This window comes from Vespa velutina, unplaced genomic scaffold, assembly GCF_912470025.1.
Source record: "Vespa velutina unplaced genomic scaffold, iVesVel2.1, whole genome shotgun sequence".
Taxonomy (NCBI): Eukaryota; Metazoa; Arthropoda; class Insecta; order Hymenoptera; family Vespidae; genus Vespa; species Vespa velutina.
In genome coordinates, this window is record NW_025920065.1 from 15,597 (window position 1) to 41,233 (window position 25,637).

At 34.9% G+C, this 25,637-nt stretch overlaps 1 protein-coding gene across 1 annotated transcript; it reads right to left on the reverse strand.

Moving 5' to 3' along the window:
* Positions 1-10,616: 10,616 nt before the first annotated feature.
* On the reverse strand, positions 10,617-21,680 carry LOC124957490. The gene is made up of 2 exons (XM_047514520.1): positions 20,099-21,680; positions 10,617-14,051 (listed from the first exon to the last, which is right to left on the reverse strand). The coding sequence occupies exon 2, from the start codon at positions 14,044-14,046 to the stop codon at positions 11,962-11,964; it is 2,085 nt and encodes a 694-aa protein (XP_047370476.1). The 5' UTR covers positions 14,047-14,051; positions 20,099-21,680; the 3' UTR covers positions 10,617-11,961.
* Positions 21,681-25,637: the final 3,957 nt, after the last annotated feature.

The following is a 25,637-nucleotide window of genomic DNA, read 5'->3' on the forward strand; positions in this document are numbered from 1 at the left end:
TTACCAATCGATTCAGAACACAGTTTTTCATAAGATCATACTACTATTTCTATTGGATTCGACGATTTTAACTTTGTTTCATGTCGTATATACGATTTTTCGTTCATATACGCGTATCATCGAAATACGAAAATTTGAAATCTCATTTAATTTCATTGATTTTACATTCTATCGACGCAGAATTGAGAATATAACAAGAATATAACGTTTTTACTATGTGAAAATAAGTGTTTTAACATGAAAATCGACGAAAAATGTAATCGACATATGCGAATTTCGCTATACGAGAAGCGAAAAATCGTAATATCTTCGAAAATACTTGTACCACGTATTGAAAAATGTTACCAATCGATTCAGAACACAGTTTTTCATAAGATCATACTACTATTTCTATTGGATTCGACGATTTTAACTTTGTTTCATGTCGTATATACGATTTTTCGTTCATATACGCGTATCATCGAAATACGAAAATTTGAAATCTCATTTAATTTCATTGATTTTACATTCTATCGACGCAGAATTGAGAATATAACAAGAATATAACGTTTTTACTATGTGAAAATAAGTGTTTTAACATGAAAATCGACGAAAAATGTAATCGACATATGCGAATTTCGCTATACGAGAAGCGAAAAATCGTAATATCTTCGAAAATACTTGTACCACGTATTGAAAAATGTTACCAATCGATTCAGAACACAGTTTTTCATAAGATCATACTACTATTTCTATTGGATTCGACGATTTTAACTTTGTTTCATGTCGTATATACGATTTTTCGTTCATATACGCGTATCATCCGAAATACGAAAATTTGAAATCTCATTTAATTTCATTGATTTTACATTCTATCGACGCAGAATTGAGAATATAACAAGAATATAACGTTTTTACTATGTGAAAATAAGTGTTTTAACATGAAAATCGACGAAAAATGTAATCGACATATGCGAATTTCGCTATACGAGAAGCGAAAAATCGTAATATCTTCGAAAATACTTGTACCACGTATTGAAAAATGTTACCAATCGATTCAGAACACAGTTTTTCATAAGATCATACTACTATTTCTATTGGATTCGACGATTTTAACTTTGTTTCATGTCGTATATACGATTTTTCGTTCATATACGCGTATCACCGAAATACGAAAATTTGAAATCTCATTTAATTTCATTGATTTTACATTCTATCGACGCAGAATTGAGAATATAACAAGAATATAACGTTTTTACTATGTGAAAATAAGTGTTTTAACATGAAAATCGACGAAAAATGTAATCGACATATGCGAATTTCGCTATACGAGAAGCGAAAAATCGTAATATCTTCGAAAATACTTGTACCACGTATTGAAAAATGTTACCAATCGATTCAGAACACAGTTTTTCATAAGATCATACTACTATTTCTATTGGATTCGACGATTTTAACTTTGTTTCATGTCGTATATACGATTTTTCGTTCATATACGCGTATCACCGAAATACGAAAATTTGAAATCTCATTTAATTTCATTGATTTTACATTCTATCGACGCAGAATTGAGAATATAACAAGAATATAACGTTTTTACTATGTGAAAATAAGTGTTTTAACATGAAAATCGACGAAAAATGTAATCGACATATGCGAATTTCGCTATACGAGAAGCGAAAAATCGTAATATCTTCGAAAATACTTGTACCACGTATTGAAAAATGTTACCAATCGATTCAGAACACAGTTTTTCATAAGATCATACTACTATTTCTATTGGATTCGACGATTTTAACTTTGTTTCATGTCGTATATACGATTTTTCGTTCATATACGCGTATCATCGAAATACGAAAATTTGAAATCTCATTTAATTTCATTGATTTTACATTCTATCGACGCAGAATTGAGAATATAACAAGAATATAACGTTTTTACTATGTGAAAATAAGTGTTTTAACATGAAAATCGACGAAAAATGTAATCGACATATGCGAATTTCGCTATACGAGAAGCGAAAAATCGTAATATCTTCGAAAATACTTGTACCACGTATTGAAAAATGTTACCAATCGATTCAGAATACAGTTTTTCATAAGATCATAATACTATTTCTATTGGATTCGACGATTTTAACTTGTTTCATGTCGTATATACGATTTTTCGTTCATATACGCGTATCACCGAAATACGAAAATTTGAAATCTCATTCAATTTCATTGATTTTACATTCTATCGACGCAGAATCGAGAATATAACAAGAATATAACGTTTTTATTATGTGAAAATAAGTGTTTTAACATGAAAATTGACGAAAAATGTACTCGCCATATGCGAATTTCGCTATACGAGGAGCGAAAAATCGTAATATCATCGAAAATACTTGTACCACGTATTGAAAAATGTTACCAATCGATTCAGAACACAGTTTTTCATAAGATCATACTACTATTTCTATTGGATTCGACGATTTTAACTTTGTTTCATGTCGTATATACGATTTTTCGTTCATATACGCGTATCACCGATATACGAAAATTTGAATCTCCTTTAATTTCATTGATTTTACATTCTATCGACGCAGAATTGAGAATATAACAAGAATATAACGTTTTACTATGTGAAAATAAGTGTTTTAACAAAAAAATCGACGAAAAATGTAATCGACATATGCGAATTTCGCTATACGAGAAGCGAAAAATCGTAATATCTTCGAAAATACTTGTACCACGTATTGAAAAAATGTTACCAATCGATTCAGAACACAGTTTTTCATAAGATCATACTACTATTTCTATTGGATTCGACGATTTTAACTTTGTTTCATGTCATATATACGATTTTTCGTTCATATACGCGTATCATCGAAATACGAAAATTTGAAATCTCATTTAATTTCATTGATTTTACATTCTATCGACGCAGAATTGAGAATATAACAAGAATATAACGTTTTTACTATATGAAATAAGTGTTTTAACATGAAAATCGAAGAAAAATGTAATCGACATATGCGAATTTCGCTATACGAGAAGCGAAAAATCGTAATATCTTCGAAAATACTTGGACCACGTATTGAAAAATGTTACCAATCGATTCAGAACACAGTTTTTCATAAGATCATACTACTATTTCTATTGGATTCGACGATTTTAACTTTGTGTTGATGTCATATATAACGATTTTTTCGTTCATATACGCGTATCATCGAAATACGAAAATTTGAAATCTCATTTAATTTCATTGATTTTACATTCTATCGACGCAGAATTGAGAATATAACAAGAATATAACTTTTTTTACTATGTGAAAATAAGTGTTTTAACATGAAAATCGACGAAACATGTAATCGACATATGCGAATTTCGCTATACGAAAAGCGAAAAATCGTAATATCTTCGAAAATACTTGTACAACGTATTGAGAAATGTTACCAATCGATTCAGAACACAGTTTTTTCATAAGATCATACTACTATTTCTATTGGATTCGATGAGTTTAAGTTTGTTTCATGTCGTATATACGATTTTTCGTTCATATACGCGTATCATCGAAATACGAAAATTAGAAATCTCATTTAATTTCATTGATTTTACATTCAATCGACGCAGAATTGAGAATATAACAAGAATATAACGTTTTTACTATATGACACTAAGTGTTTTAACCATGAAAACGACGAAAAAATGTAATCGACATATGCGAATTTCGCTATACGATAAGCGAAAAATCGTAATATCTTCGAAAATACTTGTACCACGTATTGAAAAATGTTACCAATCGATTCAGAACACAGTTTTTCATAAGATCATACTACTATTTCTATTGGATTCGAACGATTTTAACTATGTTTCATGTCGTATATACGATTTTTCGTTCATATACGCGTATCACCGAAGTACGAAAATTTGAAATCTCATTTAATTTCATTGATTTTACATTCTATCGACACAGAATTAAGAATATAACAAGAATATAACGTTTCAATATGTGAAAATAAGTGTTTTAACATGAAAATTGACGAAAAATGTAATCGACATATGCGAATTTCGCTATACGAGAAGCGAAAAATCGTAATATCATCGAAAATACTTGTACCCCGTATCGAAAAATGTTACCAATCGATTCAGAACACAGTTTTTCATAAGATCATACTACTATTTCTATTGGATTCGACGATTTTAACTTTTTTTCATGTCGTATATACGATTTTTCGTTCATATACGCGTATCATCGAATTACGAAAATTTGAAATCTCATTCAATTTCATTGATTTTACATTCTATCGACGCAGAATTGAGAATATAACAAGAATATAACGTTTTTACTATGTGAAAATAAGTGTTTTAACATGAAAATCGACGAAAAATGTAATCGACATATGCGAATTTCGCTATACGAGAAGCGAAAAATCGTAATATCTTCGAAAATACTTGTACCACGTATTGAAAAAATGTTACCAATCAATTCAGAACATAGTTTTTCATAAGATCATACTACTATTTCTATTGGATTCGACGATTTTAACTTTGTTTCATGTCGTATATACGATTTTTCGTTCATATACGCGTATCATCGAAATACGAAAATTTGAAATCACATTTAATTTCATTGATTTACATTCTATCGACGCAGAATTGAGAATATAACAAGAATATAACGTTTTTACTATATGAAAATAAGTGTTTTAACATGAAAATCGACGAAAAATGTAATCGACATATGCGAATTTCGCTATACGAGAAGCGAAAAATCGTAATATCATCGAAAATACTTGTACCACGTATTGAAAAATGTTACCAATCGATTCAGAACACAGTTTTTCATAAGATCATACTACTATTTCTATTGGATTCGACGATTTTAACTTTGTTTCATGTCGTATATACGATTTTTCGTTCATATACGCGTATCATCGAAATACGAAAATTTGAAATCTCATTCAATTTCATTGATTTTACATTCTATCGACGCAGAATTGAGAATATAACAAGAATATAACGTTTTTACTATGTGAAAATAAGTGTTTTAACATGAAAATCGACGAAAAATGTAATCGACATATCCGAATTTCGCTATACGAGAAGCGAAAAATCGTAATATCTTCGAAAATACTTGTACCACGTATCGAAAAATGTTACCAATCGATTCAGAACACAGTTTTTCATAAGATCATACTACTATTTCTATTGGATTCGACGATTTTAACTTTGTTTCATGTCGTATATACGATTTTTCGTTCATATACGCGTATCATCGAAATACGAAAATTTGAAATCTCATTCAATTTCATTGATTTTACATTCTATCGACGCAGAATTGAGAATATAACAAGAATATAACGTTTTTACTATGTGAAAATAAGTGTTTTAACATGAAAATCGACGAAAAATGTAATCGACATATGCGAATTTCGCTATACGAGAAGCGAAAAATCGTAATATCTTCGAAAATACTTGTACCACGTATTGAAAAATGTTACCAATCGATTCAGAACACAGTTTTTCATAAGATCATACTACTATTTCTATTGGATTCGACGATTTTAACTTTGTTTCATGTCGTATATACGATTTTTCGTTCATATACGCGTATCATCGAAATACGAAAATTTGAAATCTCATTTAATTTCATTGATTTTACATTCTATCGACGCAGAATTGAGAATATAACAAGAATATAACGTTTTTACTATGTGAAAATAAGTGTTTTAACATGAAAATCGACGAAAAATGTAATCGACATATGCGAATTTCGCTATACGAGAAGCGAAAAATCGTAATATCTTCGAAAATACTTGTACCACGTATTGAAAAATGTTACCAATCGATTCAGAACACAGTTTTTCATAAGATCATACTACTATTTCTATTGGATTCGACGATTTTAACTTTGTTTCATGTCGTATATACGATTTTTCGTTCATATACGCGTATCTCCGAAATACGAAAATTTGAAATCTCATTTAATTTCATTGATTTTACATTCTATCGACGCAGAATTGAGAATATAACAAGAATATAACGTTTTTACTATGTGAAAATAAGTGTTTTAACATGAAAATTCACGAAAAATGTAATCGACATATGCGAATTTCGCTATACGAGAAGCGAAAAATCGTAATATCTTCGAAAATACTTGTACCACGTATTGAAAAATGTTACCAATCGATTCAGAACACAGTTTTTCATAAGATCATACTACTATTTCTATTGGATTCGACGATTTTAACTTTGTTTCATGTCGTATATACGATTTTTCGTTCATATACGCGTATCATCGAAATACGAAAATTTGAAATCTCATTTAATTTCATTGATTTTACATTCTATCGACGCAGAATTGAGAATATAACAAGAATATAACGTTTTTACTATGTGAAAATAAGTGTTTTAACATGAAAATTGACGAAAATTGTAATCGACATATGCGAATTTCGCTATACGAGAAGCGAAAAATCGTAATATCTTCGAAAATACTTGTACCACGTATTGAAAAATGTTACCAATCGATTCAGAACACAGTTTTTCATAAGATCATACTACTATTTCTATTGGATTCGACGATTTTAACTTTGTTTCATGTCGTATATACGATTTTTCGTTCATATACGCGTATCATCGAAATACGAAAATTTGAAATCTCATTTAATTTCATTGATTTTACATTCTATCGACGCAGAATTGAGAATATAACAAGAATATAACGTTTTTACTATGTGAAAATAAGTGTTTTAACATGAAAATTGACGAAAAATGTAATCGACATATGCGAATTTCGCTATACGAGAAGCGAAAAATCGTAATATCTTCGAAAATACTTGTACCACGTATTGAAAAATGTTACCAATCGATTCAGAACACAGTTTTTCATAAGATCATACTACTATTTCTATTGGATTCGACGATTTTAACTTTGTTTCATGTCGTATATACGATTTTTCGTTCATATACGCGTATCATCGAAATACGAAAATTTGAAATCTCATTCAATTTCATTGATTTTACATTCTATCGACGCAGAATTGAGAATATAACAAGAATATAACGTTTTTACTATGTGAAAATAAGTGTTTTAACATGAAAATCGACGAAAAATGTAATCGACATATGCGAATTTCGCTATACGAGAAGCGAAAAATCGTAATATCTTCGAAAATACTTGTACCACGTATTGAAAAATGTTACCAATCGATTCAGAACACAGTTTTTCATAAGATCATACTACTATTTCTATTGGATTCGACGTTTTTAACTTTGTTTCATGTCGTATATACGATTTTTCGTTCATATACGCGTATCATCGAAATACGAAAATTTGAAATCTCATTTAATTTCATTGATTTTACATTCTATCGACGCAGAATTGAGAATATAACAAGAATATAACGTTTTTACTATGTGAAAATAAGTGTTTTAACATGAAAATTGACGAAAAATGTAATCGACATATGCGAATTTCGCTATACGAGAAGCGAAAAATCGTAATATCTTCGAAAATACTTGTACCACGTATTGAAAAATGTTACCAATCGATTCAGAACACAGTTTTTCATAAGATCATACTACTATTTCTATTGGATTCGACGATTTTAACTTTGTTTCATGTCGTATATACGATTTTTCGTTCATATACGCGTATCATCGAAATACGAAAATTTGAAATCTCATTTAATTTCATTGATTTTACATTCTATCGACGCAGAATTGAGAATATAACAAGAATATAACGTTTTTACTATGTGAAAATAAGTGTTTTAACATGAAAATCGACGAAAAATGTAATCGACATATGCGAATTTCGCTATACGAGAAGCGAAAAATCGTAATATCTTCGAAAATACTTGTACCACGTATTGAAAAATGTTACCAATCGATTCAGAACACAGTTTTTCATAAGATCATACTACTATTTCTATTGGATTCGACGATTTTAACTTTGTTTCATGTCGTATATACGATTTTTCGTTCATATACGCGTATCACCGAAATACGAAAATTTGAAATCTCATTTAATTTCATTGATTTTACATTCTATCGACGCAGAATTGAGAATATAACAAGAATATAACGTTTTTACTATGTGAAAATAAGTGTTTTAACATGAAAATCGACGAAAAATGTAATCGACATATGCGAATTTCGCTATACGAGAAGCGAAAAATCGTAATATCTTCGAAAATACTTGTACCACGTATTGAAAAATGTTACCAATCGATTCAGAACACAGTTTTTCATAAGATCATACTACTATTTCTATTGGATTCGACGATTTTAACTTTGTTTCATGTCGTATATACGATTTTTCGTTCATATACGCGTATCATCGAAATACGAAAATTTGAAATCTCATTTAATTTCATTGATTTTACATTCTATCGACGCAGAATTGAGAATATAACAAGAATATAACGTTTTTACTATGTGAAAATAAGTGTTTTAACATGAAAATCGACGAAAAATGTAATCGACATATGCGAATTTCGCTATACGAGAAGCGAAAAATCGTAATATCTTCGAAAATACTTGTACCACGTATTGAAAAATGTTACCAATCGATTCAGAACACAGTTTTTCATAAGATCATACTACTATTTCTATTGGATTCGACGATTTTAACTTTGTTTCATGTCGTATATACGATTTTTCGTTCATATACGCGTATCATCGAAATACGAAAATTTGAAATCTCATTTAATTTCATTGATTTTACATTCTATCGACGCAGAATTGAGAATATAACAAGAATATAACGTTTTTACTATGTGAAAATAAGTGTTTTAACATGAAAATTGACGAAAAATGTAATCGACATATGCGAATTTCGCTATACGAGAAGCGAAAAATCGTAATATCTTTCGAAAATACTTGTACCACGTATTGAAAAATGTTACCAATCGATTCAGAACACAGTTTTTCATAAGATCATACTACTATTTCTATTGGATTCGACGATTTTAACTTTGTTTCATGTCGTATATACGATTTTTCGTTCATATACGCGTATCATCGAAATACGAAAATTTGAAATCTCATTCAATTTCATTGATTTTACATTCTATCGACGCAGAATTGAGAATATAACAAGAATATAACGTTTTTACTATGTGAAAATAAGTGTTTTAACATGAAAATCGACGAAAAATGTAATCGACATATGCGAATTTCGCTATACGAGAAGCGAAAAATCGTAATATCTTCGAAAATACTTGTACCACGTATTGAAAAATGTTACCAATCGATTCAGAACACAGTTTTTCATAAGATCATACTACTATTTCTATTGGATTCGACGATTTTAACTTTGTTTCATGTCGTATATACGATTTTTCGTTCATATACGCGTATCATCGAAATACGAAAATTTGAAATCTCATTTAATTTCATTGATTTTACATTCTATCGACGCAGAATTGAGAATATAACAAGAATATAACGTTTTTACTATGTGAAAATAAGTGTTTTAACATGAAAATTGACGAAAAATGTAATCGACATATGCGAATTTCGCTATACGAGAAGCGAAAAATCGTAATATCTTTCGAAAATACTTGTACCACGTATTGAAAAATGTTACCAATCGATTCAGAACACAGTTTTTCATAAGATCATACTACTATTTCTATTGGATTCGACGATTTTAACTTTGTTTCATGTCGTATATACGATTTTTCGTTCATATACGCGTATCATCGAAATACGAAAATTTGAAATCTCATTTAATTTCATTGATTTTACATTCTATCGACGCAGAATTGAGAATATAACAAGAATATAACGTTTTTACTATGTGAAAATAAGTGTTTTAACATGAAAATCGACGAAAAATGTAATCGACATATGCGAATTTCGCTATACGAGAAGCGAAAAATCGTAATATCTTCGAAAATACTTGTACCACGTATTGAAAAATGTTACCAATCGATTCAGAACACAGTTTTTCATAAGATCATACTACTATTTCTATTGGATTCGACGATTTTAACTTTGTTTCATGTCGTATATACGATTTTTCGTTCATATACGCGTATCATCGAAATACGAAAATTTGAAATCTCATTTAATTTCATTGATTTTACATTCTATCGACGCAGAATTGAGAATATAACAAGAATATAACGTTTTTATTATGTGAAAATAAGTGTTTTAACATGAAAATTGACGAAAAATGTAATCGACATATGCGAATTTCGCTATACGAGAAGCGAAAAATCGTAATATGTTACGTCCCGGGTGGGAGAAAACACAAAAAAAAAGAAATTTTTAAATATGAGCTGCTAATACGGTCAGGTCAAGGCCTAAACCTTCTACTCCAACCTTGCAGACTCCTCTCGTTTTGGTACAAGACTCGGGGTTGAGAGTAAATAAATCCTTTTGCTCGAAGAATGGCTGCTACATATAGAAACCGTCCGCCTCTTCGTTGTAGACTAAAGACACTATATGTGTTCTGACTTACCGTAGCTGACAAGAATTCCCAAGATAACGAAGTAAATTAATGCGTGGACGATAATTCGATGTTTTTGTAGCCTGGACTGGAATTATTCTCCTTGGATGGAACTGAGCCAAAAATCCGCAATTTCCTTAGATGAACGAAGATTGATGGTCAATGGAAGGGAGGAGAAATATCACCACAAATTAACAATAACAATTTAATGAAACACTGTGATACACTAAATATACATTTTCAATAGGAACACTTGATTTAGAACTTGAATTATGTGTTAGTACGCGACGCTCGCGGTACCCGGTTATTTTATTATGTTATCTCGTGTACAATTCACAATTTCACCAAGTAATCGGCAGGAAAGAAAGATATATTCTCTTGTTATAATCTTTTATAATTGCTTAACAAACATTCGCGCTCGGTAAAATAAACTGTTTATAACCGTACGGTATGATACTGAAAGTACGCAGTAGATCTAAATTTTCTAAGTACAATATTAACTTGATTTATCTTTATAATTCTTAAAAGCGGAGCTGAAGTTTTAGCTGCTGATCGAGGTGAGCGACGGATGAAGACTGGCGGCCGCTTCGCTGCTCTCCCACTCGGTCGACTCCCAGATGGTGTTGCTGCGCATGCGCGCCGCTCATACTTGCCGCCTACGGGCAAAGGCATTGCCCGTGGGAAAGAGGTGGCGTGATGGAGTACAAGCATTCCATCGTCTCCTTTCTGGGAATTGCTGCCAGTCGACGCTTATCGCCGGATGTGGTTCCGAGAATTCTTAGCCTCAGGAATGCGCTTATCGCCCGATGCATTTCTTGGAATTCCTTAGTTCCCAGGCGCAGTTATCACCGGATGTATTTCTCGGAATCCTTAGCCTCTGGAATGCGGTTATCGCCGTGTATAATACCAGGAATCCTTAGCCTTTGGAATGCGGCTATCAGAGGATGAAGTCTAGCCATTCGTGATAAGAGTGTCTCGGACTTGTCGCTTTATCTTTATTATTTTACATTATAAAATATAATTTCTCTCTATTCTTTTGTTAACAAATTCCTTATATTAATTAATGCCCTTGTGAATACATGAAGGTTTTAGTAATATGTATTAATAATTATTGTTATTTCTTATAATAATTATTTCTTAATAACTATGAAATATAAGAATACTTAACATTACAAATTTAATATTAAATTATATTTATTGTTGCGTATATATGTAATGTTGATTTATTAGTAGATCGCATTTTGAATCTTATCCTTTTACTTTTATTTGATTTGTTTATTAACTTATATTCTAATATATGTTCTTTCATTTATAAGTTAAATGAAACTTATTTAACAATGGTGTTACTTCCTATAGTATCGATAGTGAATGATTAATCTTGTTAATATTCCTAAGGTGTGTTTTATTATCATGGGGTTAGCAACTGTTGATTTACCTACGGAGGTTTACCGGCAGTGGAAATACCGATGGTGGGTATACCTACGGTAGAACTATTGACAATAAGATTACCGACGGTAGGATAAGCATATCTGTTACTTATATTCTTTTATTTAGAGATGTTTTCGACCAACACACGTCGTCACGCGGCGACGTGACACCTCCCCCCTTAATTGAGTCGTTAGGAATCTCTATTTCTGACGACTTGGTTTTACGAGCTGCCAGGATGCTTTCGAGGATTGGGTATCTCGAACTTCCCCTGGTTGCGGGTGTTGGAGTGACATCATCCGTAGTGTCGTCCACCTTGACCTCGATGGCATCGTTTTCCTTGTCACTCTCTGTTGTCTTCGTCTCGTCTTGTTTCTCTGATCGTCCCAGATGAAGGAGTAGATGTGTCAATGAACTCCAGATGGCTCCCAGCAGGTGTAGGCTCCATCCATAGACCGTATGAAGCACATATCCTCTGATAATGGCGTCGACACATAATTTTACGCCTTTGATTAAAATAAACAGGCCGATCATTCCAGCACTGGCTGATCCAAATGCTAAAAAGCCTTGCCATAGTTTCGAGACCGCACTGTCTGTAATCCTGTTTATGTCTGCTTCTCCCAATAAATTATACATTGAAACGGTGTTGGGTGGAATGCGGTGTCCTGTAGCTCCTCTGGCGATTGTGTTTAGAAGTCCAGGTCTCTCTGCAGGAAACATGATATGGTCTCGTAAGTTGTCCAAGTCCTGGTGCGTATAAATACCGCTCGTCATTAAGTTCTTCGTGTTAGTGTATTTCCATGCCAATTTGGTTAATGGCTGTAGTATTTGAGGAGGGAGTACTTCCACAGGCTTCGGGGTCAGCCTGTACCAATTCCCCTCCAAATAGTACATGGATGGCAATAGAGCGTTGCATTCTTTTATGGTGCCTGTCTTTACCAATATTCTCGATTTTGGTGTCAGGTAAAGACTGTTATTTTGATGTGTCACAGGTAATTCATGGTAACATTCTTCCGATTGCCTTATGCTGACTGGGACGGGTGTACACTTTACTATGTGAATAACTTCTCCTACAGTTACAGCCATGTAACCCGCTGCCTTCATGATCGTATAAGCGAACTCATCTGGGCGGAGAGTCGCTAATGCCAAAGCGTTCTTAAGGACCTGCTTTTCTAGTTCGCACTTTTGCCTAATTACGTCACTGTATAGAGCTGTCATCTGAGTTCTTATGTGCTTCTCGAGATAAACAAATTTAGAGTTAACGTAGGCGAATAGATCGAGGTTTTCAACCGATAACTTTGCTTTTGACGCGAAGGTCCTTCCCTTCTGAGTTTCCAGAATAAATAATTTTGGATGCTCGCTGAGTAATAGGGTATAACCACATAGATGATGCTCCGCTCTTTTTTCCAAGGTGAATGTGACGTCTTGAGTCGTAATAGTGTATATATCTGGGTATATTTCCGCGTTGCCCATAGCTTTTAATTTAGTTGCGAGTCCTTCATACAACACCTTGTAATTATCGAAGTTACATGACGACTCCGGCCTGGTTGACCAAAACGCATTTCCTTCCTCGTCAGTGATGCACATTCCATCCGTGAATACGCACGCTTCACCTTTACTCAAGATTACATTGTTTTGTGCAATCTTCACAGTAGCATAATATTCCTTAATGATAATCTTTATCGATGCTTGTACCACTACGTTGTCCCACGTGCCGTACGGGTCGGCGTATTGTGTACCAGAGCACTTGCCGTCCATTGATATCGATCCTGCCAACGTGGCACTCCGATACTCGGTGGCATTGGCCCGCAAACCCGATACCTGCAGGCTCGGTGTTATCCCCATGATACCGGTGTTGAATGCGGCCTTGCATGCCTCAGCTGTTAAGTCCATTAGATATATACGTCTTCCATTTTGAACAGCTGACACATGTGAAGACATTCCACAATAATAGATTGTTCGGTCGATCTCCACTCGGCATTGGTGTACGTGTGTATGATCGTACTCTGCTAACTGTAGGAGCTGAATATAGACTTCTGTAGCGTTGGGAGCATGCGACGGGATATTACATTCTCCCGTGTCCAACAGTGAAATGGTCGTAATGTTTGTTGATCCTCCCCCACAGTCGTACCCCAACAAGCAGAAACATTTGCTGATGATTCCTAATGTTGTTATTAAAATGCCGAGAAGCCCCATGGTTTCTGTAAAACAATCACCTTAACCTATCTCATTTTAGATATTCTTAACTTATTAGCGTTCACTACCCTAGTACGATTTCCTATTGATAATTTGACATTATTACGAGGAAGTATTTCTAAAATCTGATGAGGTCCTGTATATTGGTTGCCGAATTTTTTGGTGGGTTCCTTTAATAAAAACACCCTATCCCCTTCCCTTAAAGATAACGGTCTTGTTTTCTTGTCGTAATACTTTTTTGAAGTTTCCTTGGATCTCATCAAATTTTGTCGTGCTACCTCTTGCGTTTTATTTATTTTATTTATTAATTTCGCGTAGTATTGTAAGTATGTCCTGTCCATTTCGTCATCCAAAGGAGGATCTGAAGCTGGGACCCTGGCTAGTTTTCCGAAGACCAGCTCATAAGGCGTGTATCGAGTTCCCTCATGTACACTTGTATTATACGAAAAGATAGCCGTATCTACCCATTCGTCCCAATCCTTTTCCTTGTCAGTGAATTGCTTCAGGTACTCGATTAAGACATGGTGTGATCTTTCTAGCGATCCGTTGGACTGTGGGTAGAAGGCTGTAGTTTTGTATTGCCTTATTTTAAATTTTCGCGCTATGGCTCGTAGTAGGGTACTCAAGAAATTTGACCCTTGGTCCGTGAGTATTGCCCTAGGCGCACCGAACTTACATATTAGATTGGAAATTAAAGCGTTGGCAATGTCTATTGACGTTGTGTTAGCGAGAGGGACGGCTAATGAAAATTTTGTTAACTGATCCTGAATCGTCAAAATATATCTATTCCCATTTTCAGTTTGGGCTAGAGGACCCACTACGTCGAGTGCTACTTTATCGAATGCAGATCCCGGTGTGTCTGTTAACACCATTGGTTGCTTATTTTTGATTCTGACAAGCTTTTTCAGTTGACAATCCAAACAATTTTGAACGAAAGTCTGTATCTGCCCTTTCATATTTTCCCAAAAATATCTTGCCCTAAGTCTGTTATAAGTTTTGGTTACTCCCTTATGACCACCTAAAGCAGATGAGTGGTTTTCGCGTATTAGGTCCTCGCGCTCATTCTCCTGGGGTATCCTAACCAAATTCTTACAGAAATAAATAGTGCAATCTTCCGCGTCGAATAATTCTCCTAGCCTTTTCTGGATATATTCCCATGGTATGTTATCTATTTTTTTCGAACTGGAGATGCTTACTGTATGCAAGTCCAGTTCCCTTGTTACCGATAGGAGCGACTCCAGAGCATCGTTCAGAATTTCTATATCCGTTATCACATTGTCGTTTTCTTTAATAACTAAAGATATTAAGTTTTTAGAACCGTATTTAGTGACCCTTGCACGACCTAGTGTTAATTCCGTATAATTTGGGAGTTTATTCATATCATGAAGCTGTTTAGCTCCCTCATCACATGGGTTTCCTTTTTGGGTGATAAATATCGCTAGATTGTCCTTCCTCATTGTCAATCTATCCCGAGTTTCTTTAAGGTTCTGTGAAATTCTGAATGTCTGCTCTTCCTGATTCTGCCATTCGTATGGCCGCGATATTGGGTCGAATAAGATGTCTGAGCTAGAATCCGAGTCGCTCTCACCGATGATATTAGAGTTATTCGCGCCGCTTTCCTCCGTCTCGCTAGGCACCCTACTTATGTCTATCTGCTCAAAGAGCTTCTCTAGTTCTCCCGTGTCTGATCCGTGTGGGGCTGATCTGCGAGAGTACAAGGACTCGCTTGAAGACCTGTCGTCTATATGCATCGGCAAGACCTTCGCTGTTTCCGGCGGATTTCGTGAAAGAGCATCGGCGTTCGCATTGGCCGTTCCTGCTTTGTAAATTATTTTGAAATCATATTCTGCTAATTTTAAACCCCACTTGGTCAATCGCGAAGTCGGATCTTTATGCGATTTTAGCCACACTAGTGGCCGATGATCAGTAACTAACGTGAATGTTCTCCCATATAAATATGGCCTAAAATAATGCACGGCGTAGACTATCGCTAAGAGTTCACGCTCGATTGTAGAGTAATTCCTTTCAGCTACGTTCAATAGCCTTGAGCAATACGAGATAGGTAGGTCTTTCCCTATCGGTCCCTGACTAAGCACTCCGCCTATCGCATAACCTGATGCGTCCGTGGTAACGTTAAATTCTCTATTGAAGTCTGGGTATTGAAGCACCGGTTCCTTACACAAAGTGTCTCGTAATTTAGCGAATGCCTCTTCCTGTGGCTCACCCCACTTAAATGTCACTTCCTTCTTCAATAATTCCGTAAGAGGTCTTGCCAATTTAGAGAATCCTGGGATGAACCTCCTATAGTATCCTGCTAGCCCCAGGAATTGTCGAACATTCTTAGCCTTCTTGGGTTGCGGGAATTCCCTTACGGCCATTAACTTCTTCGGATCGGGTTTCACGCCGTCTTTCCCGATGATATGGCCAAGGTAGATGACTTCCTTTTTTAGAAATTCGCATTTATCAGGTTGTAGCTTTAGATTAGCCTTCCTTAGTCTGCCTATTAACTTGCTGAATTTAATCTCGTGCTCGTGGAGTGACCTTGCGTACAATACTATGTCGTCTAAATAAACAAACATTTCTTCGCCTTGAAGTCCCGTCAGCACGAGATCCATAAGTCTTTGAAAGGTGGCTGGAGCATTTTTTAATCCGAATGGCATTCTTGCGAACTCGAAATGCCCATGAGGTGTTGAGAAGGCGGTCTTGTGGCTGTCATCTGGGTGCATCTTGATCTGATGGAATCCGGATTTCAGATCGAACGTGGAGAAATATTTTGCGGAGCCCAGCTGATCGAGTATCTCAGTAATGTTAGGGAGGGGATACGCGTCCCCGACTGTCTTTTCGTTAAGTCCCCTATAGTCGATCACCATTCTCCATTTTGGATTTCCTTTTGAATCAGCCTTCTTAGGTACTACCCATATGGGGGAATTGTAAGGGGAGAGAGATGGCCTTATTATATCACTCTCTAACAATTCTTGCGTCTGCTTGTTTATTTCATCCTTATGAATGGGTGGGAACCTGTACTGCTTAGTATGTATCGGTATCTCGTCGGTGGTGATAATCCTATGCGTCAGCATCTGCGTGCTCTCCAGCTGTTCTCCTGGGAGATGGAAGCAATCTGCGCTCGCAGATAAAAGGTCAGTGACACTTTTTCTTTCTTCGTCATTCAGGTGATCTAAACGTAACAGTGCTTCCACCTCTTTTGCTCTACTACTATTGTCCCGTTTCATCTGGTTACCTTGACCCTGGTTCTTCTGATTATTCCTAATCGTTCTAACGTATGCCGCTGTTTCCCTTTTTGAAAAGCTCGGCGTATCTAATGTTCTGTCCTGATGCGTTTCGAACGCTTGTAATTCTAGCGTGGGCACCACAATATCATGATCTTCATTAGTAGTATTTATCACCCTGAAATAAGCCCGACCTTGGTGATTTTTGACTATAGCTTCTCCCATGTATATCCCCTGAAAGGATTCTATTCGCGGAATGTAGCCTTCCTTGATTTCAGAGTTCTTGACACGACAATGAAACACCACACTTGTCCTTGCTGATACGCGAACTAATTGTCTGTCTGCGAACGGTACTTCCTTATCCGCGACCCTCATACACTGCTGGGTGAAGCATACGTCAGCACCTACTGATTTCAGGAACTCACTTCCCAGAATACCGTCTTGTTCGATAGGGAAGTTCGACGCCACTACATAGAATCGTACTTCCTTCCCAAAGAGTTGGACGGTCACTGAACCCTTCGTTCGAATATGATCGTCCGTAATGCCACATACATTTATTATATCGCCATGATCGGTTTTTAAATTAAATTCGGTAGCGCCCTCCTTGATAATATTGACTTCTGCGCCAGTGTCAATCATAAGTTTAATTTGCCTACCCTGGTTCCCGACGTCAATGATTATTGTGGGTGCTTTCGCCGTCGGTTTATAATTTATTGTGGCGATCTGCTTGACTGGGTCGCCTGTGCGTTGGTTTGTCCGTGAGCGTTTCCAATGGCGGCCCCGCTCCTGTCTGATCTCGACGGGCCGCTTACATGGTTTCCCTGGTTGCTGGACGTTGAGTGTCTTCTCTCTCTATTTTTATCCCTTGGTGATGGGCTCCGTCGATCATCGTTTTGATTATATTTTCTTTTGTACTCGTTAGAATCTCGGCGGTTTCTTGTCCTATCCTCCGGACTCTGACGGTCAGGATTATACTTGGAACGTTTATCCCCAGTTCTATGCTCACTGTCGTACTTGAGCTTCCGGCAATCTTTTAAAATGTGGCCAATCCTTTTACAGTAGTAGCAGGTCCGCTGTTCTCGTGGACTAGGTGGCCTATTATTTAAGGTCAAATTTCTTACCTGGTTTTTTGACCGAGGAGATGGAGGTCTCGCAGTAATTTCCGAAAAGGTCGGCGGTCTTCCCTTTATTCTACAATCCTTCGCCATATGACCTATTTCCTTACAGCTCGTGCAAATGATTTTTTCGCTTGTGATAGCATGTATTCTAGAAATCTCCCTTGGTCCTTCTTTGCCGGTGCGAGCTCTATTCCTTTCTAGGGCTCTGCTTATTCTTAAAAGAGCATTGGCCGCCGTCGTTAAATCATGATACCTTTCATGCTTCATCCGTAACTCATATTCCTCCGGCAATCCGTTTTCTAGCGCGTCGAGTACCTCGCATTCAATACGTCTTCGTTGATGATCACCCAACTCTCCCGATTCCTTAGTCTCTGCCTCGATTATAGCTTGTTTCAATTCCTTTATACGTTCCGTGTAGTCTAAGACTCGTTCCCTAGGTTTCATGTAAATATTAGCTAATTGTCCCTTGTAGTGACTTGCGGATTTTGCCGGCTGGAAAGCTGCTTTTAGCAAGCCTACCAGTTGTTCTACTGTTTGTAGCTCCTGGTCTTCTGTAACTGAGTATGCGTGCCCGTCTAATTTGGCTCTAATCCTTCGAACTAGCATCGCTTCTATTTCCCTGGAAGGGTGTTCGAGAAATAGGTCCATAGCTCTCTTACACGCTCTTGAGAATTGGAGTACCGATATGTTGTATCCGTCGAAGCGCGGAATCGTTTCAGTTATTTCTTTTAGCTTTGGTTCTGACCCGGCTATTTGAACTGATCTCGTTCGTATCGGTCTAGGTTCGGGTTTTTCTTCGTTTATTACGCGATTCCTCCTTGGTAGGTCAATATCGGCTACAGATTCTAAATTGCTTCTTGACGAATACGGGCTTACGTCACGTTGTACAGCCGTGACAATAGGCGTATTGCGCGATTCGTTTATCATCAAGGATTCGTACCGATGGTCCAGTTCTTTTGCGCGAAGTTCATTTTCACGTTTTTGCACATTTAATTCGCGCCTATCTAGATCTATGTCGCGTTTTTCTATTTCTAGGAGTCGGTTATTCAATTTCGTTTTGAGATCAGTTATTTCGCGAAGTTGAGTTTGTATGTTCCTTTCCTGTTCTTCGATAATCATTATTCTCGCCTCTAATTCGGATTCTGCATTTTGGATTTCATTTTCCCGTTCCCGTACTTTCTTTTCTAATTTTTTGATTTTCTGTTCTGTGGTCCTATTTTCCTCCAGGCAGAGTAATATTCTTGCTTCCCGATCGTCTAATTCTCCCTCATATGCTCGTAATTCGTCCTCCGTGAGGGAGGCCCTTGTAGGCGTGCCCGGATTTTTGGGAGCTGCCATTCTTGGAGTATAGTTACTAAAGATTCTAACGTTAAAATTGGATATGCCAAAAAAAGTAGATAAATGAGATAGTTGAATCCCCTAGGAGGCTTTACTATCCCACCGCTGCCACCAAAAATTTTCTTAATAATTATGTTACGTCCCGGGTGGGAGAAAACACAAAAAAAAAGAAATTTTTAAATATGAGCTGCTAATACGGTCAGGTCAAGGCCTAAACCTTCTACTCCAACCTTGCAGACTCCTCTCGTTTTGGTACAAGACTCGGGGTTGAGAGTAAATAAATCCTTTTGCTCGAAGAATGGCTGCTACATATAGAAACCGTCCGCCTCTTCGTTGTAGACTAAAGACACTATATGTGTTCTGACTTACCGTAGCTGACAAGAATTCCCAAGATAACGAAGTAAATTAATGCGTGGACGATAATTCGATGTTTTTGTAGCCTGGACTGGAATTATTCTCCTTGGATGGAACTGAGCCAAAAATCCGCAATTTCCTTAGATGAACGAAGATTGATGGTCAATGGAAGGGAGGAGAAATATCACCACAAATTAACAATAACAATTTAATGAAACACTGTGATACACTAAATATACATTTTCAATAGGAACACTTGATTTAGAACTTGAATTATGTGTTAGTACGCGACGCTCGCGGTACCCGGTTATTTTATTATGTTATCTCGTGTACAATACACAATTTCACCAAGTAATCGGCAGGAAAGAAAGATATATTCTCTTGTTATAATCTTTTATAATTGCTTAACAAACATTCGCGCTCGGTAAAATAAACTGTTTATAACCGTATGGTATGATACTGAAGGTACGCAGTAGATCTAAATTTTCTAAGTACAATATTAACTTGATTTATCTTTATAATTCTTAAAAGCGGAGCTGAAGTTTTAGCTGCTGATCGAGGTGAGCGACGGATGAAGACTGGCGGCCGCTTCGCTGCTCTCCCACTCGGTCGACTCCCAGATGGTGATGCTGCGCATGCGCGCCGCTCATACTTGCCGCCTACGGGCAAAGGCATTGCCCGTGGGAAAGAGGTGGCGTGATGGAGTACAAGCATTCCATCGTCTCCTTTCTGGGAATTGCTGCCAGTCGACGCTTATCGCCGGATGTGGTTCCGAGAATTCTTAGCCTCAGGAATGCGCTTATCGCCCGATGCATTTCTTGGAATTCCTTAGTTCCCAGGCGCAGTTATCACCGGATGTATTTCTCGGAATCCTTAGCCTCTGGAATGCGGTTATCGCCGTGTATAATACCAGGAATCCTTAGCCTTTGGAATGCGGCTATCAGAGGATGAAGTCTAGCCATTCGTGATAAGAGTGTCTCGGACTTGTCGCTTTATCTTTATTATTTTACATTATAAAATATAATTTCTCTCTATTCTTTTGTTAACAAATTCCTTATATTAATTAATGCCCTTGTGAATACATGAAGGTTTTAGTAATATGTATTAATAATTATTGTTATTTCTTATAATAATTATTTCTTAATAACTATGAAATATAAGAATACTTAACATTACAAATTTAATATTAAATTATATTTATTGTTGCGTATATATGTAATGTTGATTTATTAGTAAGATCGCATTTTGAATCTTATCCTTTTACTTTTATTTGATTTGTTTATTAACTTATATTCTAATATATGTTCTTTCATTTATAAGTTAAATGAAACTTATTTAACAATGGTGTTACTTCCTATAGTATCGATAGTGAATGATTAATCTTGTTAATATTCCTAAGGTCTGTTTTATTATCATGGGGTTAGCAACGGTTGATTTACCTACGGAGGTTTACCGGCAGTGGAAATACCGATGGTGGGTATACCTACGGTAGAACTATTGACAATAAGATTACCGACGGTAGGATAAGCATATCTGTTACTTATATTCTTTTATTTAGAGATGTTTTCGACCAACACACGTCGTCACGCGGCGACGTGACAATATACGATTTTTCGTTCATATACGCGTATCATCGAAATACGAAAATTTGAAATCTCATTTAATTTCATTGATTTTACATTCTATCGACGCAGAATTGAGAATATAACAAGAATATAACGTTTTTACTATGTGAAAATAAGTGTTTTAACATGAAAATCGACGAAAAATGTAATCGACATATGCGAATTTCGCTATACGAGAAGCGAAAAATCGTAATATCTTCGAAAATACTTGTACCACGTATTGAAAAATGTTACCAATCGATTCAGAACACAGTTTTTCATAAGATCATACTACTATTTCTATTGGATTCGACGATTTTAACTTTGTTTCATGTCGTATATACGATTTTTCGTTCATATACGCGTATCATCGAAATACGAAAATTTGAAATCTCATTTAATTTCATTGATTTTACATTCTATCGACGCAGAATTGAGAATATAACAAGAATATAACGTTTTTACTATGTGAAAATAAGTGTTTTAACATGAAAATCGACGAAAAATGTAATCGACATATGCGAATTTCGCTATACGAGAAGCGAAAAATCGTAATATCTTCGAAAATACTTGTACCACGTATTGAAAAATGTTACCAATCGATTCAGAACACAGTTTTTCATAAGATCATACTACTATTTCTATTGGATTCGACGATTTTAACTTTGTTTCATGTCGTATATACGATTTTTCGTTCATATACGCGTATCACCGAAATACGAAAATTTGAAATCTCATTTAATTTCATTGATTTTACATTCTATCGACGCAGAATTGAGAATATAACAAGAATATAACGTTTTTACTATGTGAAAATAAGTGTTTTAACATGAAAATCGACGAAAAATGTAATCGACATATGCGAATTTCGCTATACGAGAAGCGAAAAATCGTAATATCTTCGAAAATACTTGTACCACGTATTGAAAAATGTTACCAATCGATTCAGAACACAGTTTTTCATAAGATCATACTACTATTTCTATTGGATTCGACGATTTTAACTTTGTTTCATGTCGTATATACGATTTTTCGTTCATATACGCGTATCATCGAAATACGAAAATTTGAAATCTCATTTAATTTCATTGATTTTACATTCTATCGACGCAGAATTGAGAATATAACAAGAATATAACGTTTTTACTATGTGAAAATAAGTGTTTTAACATGAAAATCGACGAAAAATGTAATCGACATATGCGAATTTCGCTATACGAGAAGCGAAAAATCGTAATATCTTCGAAAATACTTGTACCACGTATTGAAAAATGTTACCAATCGATTCAGAACACAGTTTTTCATAAGATCATACTACTATTTCTATTGGATTCGACGATTTTAACTTTGTTTCATGTCGTATATACGATTTTTCGTTCATATACGCGTATCACCGAAATACGAAAATTTGAAATCTCATTTAATTTCATTGATTTTACATTCTATCGACGCAGAATTGAGAATATAACAAGAATATAACGTTTTTACTATGTGAAAATAAGTGTTTTAACATGAAAATTGACGAAAATGTAATCGACATATGCGAATTTCGCTATACGAGAAGCGAAAAATCGTAATATCTTCGAAAATACTTGTACCACGTATTGAAAAATGTTACCAATCGATTCAGAACACAGTTTTTCATAAGATCATACTACTATTTCTATTGGATTCGACGATTTTAACTTTGTTTCATGTCGTATATACGATTTTTCGTTCATATACGCGTATCACCGAAATACGAAAATTTGAAATCTCATTTAATTTCATTGATTTTACATTCTATCGACGCAGAATTGAGAATATAACAAGAATATAACGTTTTTACTATGTGAAAATAAGTGTTTTAACATGAAAATCGACGAAAAATGTAATCGACATATGCGAATTTCGCTATACGAGAAGCGAAAAATCGTAATATCTTCGAAAATACTTGTACCACGTATTGAAAAATGTTACCAATCGATTCAGAACACAGTTTTTCATAAGATCATACTACTATTTCTATTGGATTCGACGATTTTAACTTTGTTTCATGTCGTATATACGATTTTTCGTTCATATACGCGTATCATCGAAATACGAAAATTTGAAATCTCATTTAATTTCATTGATTTTACATTCTATCGACGCAGAATTGAGAATATAACAAGAATATAACGTTTTTACTATGTGAAAATAAGTGTTTTAACATGAAAATCGACGAAAAATGTAATCGACATATGCGAATTTCGCTATACGAGAAGCGAAAAATCGTAATATCTTCGAAAATACTTGTACCACGTATTGAAAAATGTTACCAATCGATTCAGAACACAGTTTTTCATAAGATCATACTACTATTTCTATTGGATTCGACGATTTTAACTTTGTTTCATGTCGTATATACGATTTTTCGTTCATATACGCGTATCATCGAAATACGAAAATTTGAAATCTCATTTAATTTCATTGATTTTACATTCTATCGACGCAGAATTGAGAATATAACAAGAATATAACGTTTTTACTATGTGAAAATAAGTGTTTTAACATGAAAATCGACGAAAAATGTAATCGACATATGCGAATTTCGCTATACGAGAAGCGAAAAATCGTAATATCTTCGAAAATACTTGTACCACGTATTGAAAAATGTTACCAATCGATTCAGAACACAGTTTTTCATAAGATCATACTACTATTTCTATTGGATTCGACGATTTTAACTTTGTTTCATGTCGTATATACGATTTTTCGTTCATATACGCGTATCATCCGAATACGAAAATTTGAAATCTCATTTAATTTCATTGATTTTACATTCTATCGACGCAGAATTGAGAATATAACAAGAATATAACGTTTTTACTATGTGAAAATAAGTGTTTTAACATGAAAATCGACGAAAAATGTAATCGACATATGCGAATTTCGCTATACGAGAAGCGAAAAATCGTAATATCTTCGAAAATACTTGTACCACGTATTGAAAAATGTTACCAATCGATTCAGAACACAGTTTTTCATAAGATCATACTACTATTTCTATTGGATTCGACGATTTTAACTTTGTTTCATGTCGTATATACGATTTTTCGTTCATATACGCGTATCACCGAAATACGAAAATTTGAAATCTCATTTAATTTCATTGATTTTACATTCTATCGACGCAGAATTAAGAATATAACAAGAATATAACGTTTTTACTATGTGAAAATAAGTGTTTTAACATGAAAATTGACGAAAAATGTAATCGACATATGCGAATTTCGCTATACGAGAAGCGAAAAATCGTAATATCATTGAAAATACTTGTACCACGTATTGAAAAATGTTACCAATCGATTCAGAACACAGTTTTTCATAAGATCATACTACTATTTCTATTGGATTCGACGATTTTAACTTTGTTTCATGTCGTATATACGATTTTTCGTTCATATACGCGTATCACCGAAATACGAAAATTTGAAATCTCATTTAATTTCATTGATTTTACATTCTATCGACGCAGAATTGAGAATATAACAAGAATATAACGTTTTTACTATGTGAAAATAAGTGTTTTAACATGAAAATTGACGAAAAATGTAATCGACATATGCGAATTTCGCTATACGAGAAGCGAAAAATCGTAATATCTTCGAAAATACTTGTACCACGTATTGAAAAATGTTACCAATCGATTCAGAACACAGTTTTTCATAAGATCATACTACTATTTCTATTGGATTCGACGATTTTAACTTTGTTTCATGTCGTATATACGATTTTTCGTTCATATACGCGTATCATCGAAATACGAAAATTTGAAATCTCATTTAATTTCATTGATTTTACATTCTATCGACGCAGAATTGAGAATATAACAAGAATATAACGTTTTTACTATGTGAAAATAAGTGTTTTAACATGAAAATCGACGAAAATGTAATCGACATATGCGAATTTCGCTATACGAGAAG

What these genes read in the sequence shown, in the direction of transcription:
- LOC124957490 (XM_047514520.1), bottom strand. Translation starts at nt 14,046, where the DNA reads ATGGGGCTTCTCGGCATTTTAATAACAACATTAGGAATCATCAGCAAA.